At 26.8% G+C, this 6000-nt stretch overlaps 1 protein-coding gene across 2 annotated transcripts in view; it reads right to left on the bottom strand.

Moving 5' to 3' along the window:
- Window positions 1-2110: 2110 nt before the first annotated feature.
- The window catches only part of LOC129938461 (cyclin G), a 49375-nt gene continuing 45485 nt past the window's right edge, over window positions 2111-6000 (bottom strand). For both annotated transcript variants that reach the window (XM_056046046.1, XM_056046047.1), the window contains exon 6: window positions 2111-4977. In XM_056046046.1, coding sequence (XP_055902021.1) covers window positions 4902-4977 — 76 coding nt within the window. In that variant the 3' untranslated portion in view covers window positions 2111-4901. The remainder of the gene's footprint in view (window positions 4978-6000) is intronic.

Genomic DNA, 6000 nt, shown 5'->3' with positions numbered 1-6000 from the left:
GAACAGAATCAAAAGTAGGATCGAGTTACATAGTAGGGCCCCAGCGCTGAAGAAAATAATATTCTCTACTTGTTTTCATATTTTACATGCAGTCCATAAGACTTACTACATTCGTTGAATTGATCTTTAAATAAAACACATTTAAATTTGTTTTTATATACCAATACTTATCGTTCATTCATTTTTATTTCATTCTTTTTTCATTTCGTCGATTTTTTAATATTTTATCAATCTTACATATTTCTTTTCTTATCATTAAAATAGAATAAATTAAATATAAATCTAAAAATTAAGAGAAACACATGTAATTTCTTACTTTTTTGTTTAATAATAATTATATAAAAATTAACTTCATAATATTTTTTGCTGCGTTTTAAATTTTTCTTCTTTCTTTTTAAAATTTGCAAATTGCAATAAATCTGTAAAAATGTATTCATTTTTAGTATTTTCATTTTGCTCCTACAATATAATATTTATTTTTTTTATATACGAAATCGTATATAGCAATCACCCGTATTCAAAATTAAAAAATTAAAATCAGTACATAAAAAATTTGTAATTTCTCTAAATTACAAAAGTTAATTTTCTTCTGATATTTTTAAATTTGTTTCTTTTTTTTGTTTTATATTCCAATTGATCTCGTATAGAATTATGAAACTTGGTGTTTGTGTGTAACAATTCTCAGCTTAGCTTTTCCCTTTCTTAAAATCGAATTTTCAAATACCTTAAATTATACGTTTCTTTAATTAGATTGATAAAAATAATCAAATTAATACTTTGTAAATATAAAAATGTATAAATAACCATTTTAAATGTTTTTTGTTTTAAATCATTTTCTTCTTCTTGCTTTTAATTGGTAACACCCACTTTATCGTCCTTACTAACTAAAAATCCACTCATAAATGAATTTAATGTGTAAAATATAAATAAAATATAAAACAGAAAAAAAAAATAATACATTGCAACTAAATATGACTATGAATTTCATTTGTTATTTCTTTTGATGCAAAGAAAAATCAATGTTATGAAAGTTTAGGGTAGGATAGGAAGAGAATAAGAAACTTAAAATAAATAAAATATTTGTTCAAAAAACTAAAGAATAAAAATTAAATATAAACACATTTCGAAGATATAGGGGAACGTTAAACAAAAGTGTGGAATATATATACTGAAATAGCGTTATTAAAAATGCTTCTTCTGTTTTCTTTTTTCATGACACAAACATCTTGTATACTTAATTATACAACATAGAAGATGTAGGTAGGTATATACGTTGTAAAATTTAACTTACTTAAAAACATAACTTAATTGATATGATTGAGAGGAGGAGCTCGGCAATTTTGGCAAATTAATAAAAAAAATATATATATACATTTAATACATATATTTAAGTTTGAAAAGTGTGTAGATAGAATAGAAGTAAGCCAATATCAAAAAAGACCCCCTTTTTATTCAAAGTAACACCCGCTGGGATTGTCGCAGAGTTACGAAATTCTATTATTAAATTCGATTCTATCACAGGACTTGCTTTAAATGAAAAATCAAGCTTTCAGGATGAAAACTTCAGTTTTACATTTAATTTTCAACTTTATTTCATTCGTTTTGTTATTGGTTTTTCAAATTAAACGAACATGATAAACTGAAAAAAAGACACCGAAGTGCACAAATATCACATCGAAAAACACTTTCTATCTACTTCAAGCGAAGGCGCTATATATTAAACCAAATACGACTCAAATTTGGGTTGCTATTTTCACCGTACTATACACGTCGCTCATGAATTACCTGTAATATCATAGTTCAAGTTGAACAAATTAAGTGAAAGGTGATTTCAAAGGTATTAAAACTTGGAATGTACATAAATATACCAAAAAGGGTTTATTCAACGCTCAAAGCTTCAAAGAGCAGCAATCGAAGATAACACAGTTGAAGCTTATAGAGAAGAGCATTTGTAAATTATATTTCTTAAATAATAATATTGAAATATCGAATGTGTCATATCAAAAATTCACTTCAAATCCTGGTTGTTTGAAATCAAATAAAGGGGTCACTCACATTGAGCTGGTCGTTGAGACTGTCGGAGAAGATTGATTGATTTTCAATGGACAAGTTTAATTCACATAAATGTGGAAATAAGATTAATCTTAGTTTAGAAAAGATCGATGGCAGAACTCTATTAATGTTGTATATATTTGCATATCCCACCAAATACCAAAGCATTATACAAGATTTATTACATTAATCTAATTAATTTTGTGTTTTTTTTTTAATTAATGTTATGTCTTTAATTTTAAATAATTTTTAAAATGTTTTGTTTTTTAAAGAAAAACAATTTTGCTAGTATTTTCAAAAATTTGACCTAACTGATGAAAGTTTTCGATTTGTTTTTTTTTTTTCAAAAATTGTTTGGTTGGTTTGTTCTCATGTTATATTCAGCATATATCACTTTTGCTAACGTCAATCACATTAATTTGTTTTTTATATATTTAATATTATAATATATATTTTTTTTTATTAGTTGTTTATTTATTTATACTTATTGTACAATTTTAATTTAATTCTTTTTTCACATAATAATGATCTTGTAGTGATTTTTATTTAAGTTCTAGTTTGTTGAGACTCGTAGTATCTCAATTTAAAATGCAAATGTGTATATTTTAATAATTTAATTTAAAAAATAAAATAAAAACACACAAAGTTTCCCTCTTTGCAAATTGAATCACAATAAATTTCTTATAAGATATACGCACAGAAATTTTTTTTAGTTACGTAAACTGGCAGCTATTTGTACAATACTTTTTTTATTTTGTTTTCATGTATTTTTCTTTGTTTTATTAGTTTGTTATTGGTTCTTATAAATGCTGCATATTTGTTTCTTTTTTATTTTTTATAATAATATACAATTTTTCCCTGATTCATTAAAAAAACATTAGTTTTCTTGTTTATGATTTTCTTTTTTCTTTTATTTTTTTCAAAGTTAAAAGAAAAAAACGAATATTAATATACAAAAAAAAAAAACACATACTCACACAAAATAAGACTCGATTTATCATCATCATCATCATCATCATGGTTATTAAGTCATCACGACACATTATAACACCCTTTTGTTGGAGCAGCTGCACTGCACTAGACAGGAGTTGATTTTGAGGTGATATTGGGAGTCGAACGATCTGAATAAGAAATTTTGAAAATAGAACAAAAATCCTTTCATTCTCTTTTTTTGCTTTTTGGACAGGAAATGAATGATAGACCGAGTTTGTTTGGTTTTTTGCATATTTTTTTTTTTCTTAAAAGGAAATTCCAAATAATGCGTGGAATGTCCTTCGCACGAAAAAAAAATCTTTTATTCCGTTCAATTTTGTTTAAATTAAATTTGTTTTCGGTTACAAAATAAGTCCTTAAAAAAAAAACTTACAGAAGCAGATGTATTCTCTCTTTACTAAGAGAACAATATTCGTTTTTCTCTTTTTTTTTGATTGAAACAAAAATGTTTAAAGATGTAGATTTTCTTTTTCAAAAATCTTATTTTTGTATTTTTGACAATTTAAATATATTTTTGTATAAAACGTTTTGTAAATGAAAAAAAAAATAAAAAAAAAAATAATAAATACATAAAGAGAAAGATAATAACAAAATAAAATTTAACAAATATAAATGGGAAATATATACTTTTTTGTAAATCACAAACAAGAAACAGGTGGCAATTATTTAACAAGAGAAAAACTTACATCTGCCATATTCTACTGTTCGCCTAAATCAAATCATTCGTTTTTAAAAAATGTATGATTGATAAGATTTGTTTTGTTTGTTATAATTTTTAAATGGGAATAATTTGACTCGCTTACAGCAAAATTAGGCCCTACTCTTATCGAATTATTAAAAAAAATCTCTTTTTCGTAGAGAATACTTTATAATTTTTTTTATATATCCTTCAAGGAGAAGGTTTCTTTTTTTATGTTTTTTTTTTGGTGGATTTCATTGATAAATGTTTTTTATTTAATAGGTCTATTTTGTTTTAATTATTTTTGTTAGATTAAAAATATTATTCTTGTATTTTAAATTACCGTCAAATACAGTTTTTTTTTTTTATTTTAATTATTTGTAAAGAAACTAAATTTTAAATGAAAATAAACGATAAACATACGAGAAAATTAAATAATGTTAATATTTTTTTTTTTGTTTTTGTTAAACTAAATAAATTTTTTGTACTTTTTTTAAGATTTTTTTTACCTCGGCAATATTTTATTTTATTGATTTTTTTAAGTCTTTTTTACGAATTTTTGTATTTTTTTGGGAGATTTTTTTTTGTTTTTAGTTATTTTTTTTGTTTAAGGTTTTTTTTTTCTTCTTATATGTAAACAGAAAAAATAGGAAAACATACATTTAAACACGAAACTATTACATTTTCTTTTTAAATCGCTATAGAGAATACATATTTTTGCTGCTGATAAATTGTTGATTTTGTTGGGAATATATAGTTGTTTTTTTTGTTTAAGTTTATGTAGTAATTTAAACTGTTGGTTGTTGTTGTTTTTTTTTTTTGATTGGTGGATACAAATTTTGATTAAAAATTTATATTTCTGCTTCAAAAAAAATCGTCCGAAATAATAATCCTGCCTCCGTAGAATTTTTTTTGTTGTGTTTTGTTTTCTTCTACACAAAGTTTTGTTTTGTTGGTTTTTCTTACCTTAACAAAGGGGTGGACTTTTTATCTTTTTTTTTTTTTTGTTGTAACAAAACAAAACGTTTGAATGATGCAAAAATTAGCCAAAATTTTATGCATGAACACATACATCCTAAGTTCTGTTGCTGTTAAATATGTTTCAAGACCCAGATATAACTTGGTCGAAACGGGAATAGTAGTTCTTATACCATAGATGCGGATGTATGTGTCTGCATTAACACTGTTCGAAAATTGGAATTATAGGTGAAGTTGGCCAATCTTCTTCTTCTTCTGAACTCGTACTTTCGGTCCTAAAAATAAAAATACAAAAATTAATTAGTATTGTTTCTTGCAAATGTTAAATATCTTATCAAATAAAAAATTAATACATTGAGATATTGTTATTGTTAAGCAAGTTAAGGTTAACAAATGCTATTCATTTTCTAACTACATAAGATTCTTAAGCAACATTAAATATCTGTTTTTTTATTTTTAACAAATAAATTACCCTAACTGAAAAAAAATAACAGACGTAACTTTGAGGTAGTCAAGGACTTCGTCTACCTAGGCTCCGCTGTAAACGCAGAAAACAACACCAGCGCTAAGATCAAACGCAGAATAACTCTTCATAACCTCTGTTTCTTTGGACTAAGAAAGCAATTGATTGGTAAAGTCCTCTCTCGAGGGACCAAAGTGTTGCTATATAAGATCCTTATCATCCCCGTCCTGCTATACGGTGCAGAAGCATGGACAATGAAAAAAACGGATGAAAGCACCTTGGGTCGGTTCGAGAGAAAAGTTCTTCGTGTGATCTACGGTCCTGTATGCATCGAAGGGGAGTGGAGGAGAAGATGGAACGACAAGCTGTACGGGCTGTACAGTGACGTAGACTTAGCCAGAAGGGTAAAAGTCCAACGACTAAGATGGCTGGGTCACGTAGAGCGCATGGAAACCAATGCTCCGGTCCGGAAAGTCTTCGAAACCACACCCACAGGACAACGCAGTAGAGGAAGACCGCGGATCAGGTGGCGCGCACAAGTGGAAAGTGACCTCACCCAACTTGGAGCGCGAAACTGGAGACATCTAGCTAGGGGTCGAGCTAGATGGAGAAGTTCGTGGGTGAGGCCCTAGTTCACACAGGACTGTAGCGACACCTTAAGTAAGTAAGTAATCTGAAAAAATAACTATTTGCAGCACTATTTTCAGCTCACAATTTTATGAGGATTTTTAATAATTGAACCACATGCATTGCTTTTGTTAGGATTTACCAATATCCTCAAGAAACATTGATAGGTTGATAGCAAACTGTTCAACAAGTTTATCTTGCTGAGTAT

This window comes from Eupeodes corollae, chromosome 1, assembly GCF_945859685.1.
Source record: "Eupeodes corollae chromosome 1, idEupCoro1.1, whole genome shotgun sequence".
In the NCBI taxonomy this organism is placed as follows: Eukaryota; Metazoa; Arthropoda; class Insecta; order Diptera; family Syrphidae; genus Eupeodes; species Eupeodes corollae.
Note: the sequence above shows the minus strand (reverse complement) of the source record. Positions and strands in the feature narration are given on the sequence as shown.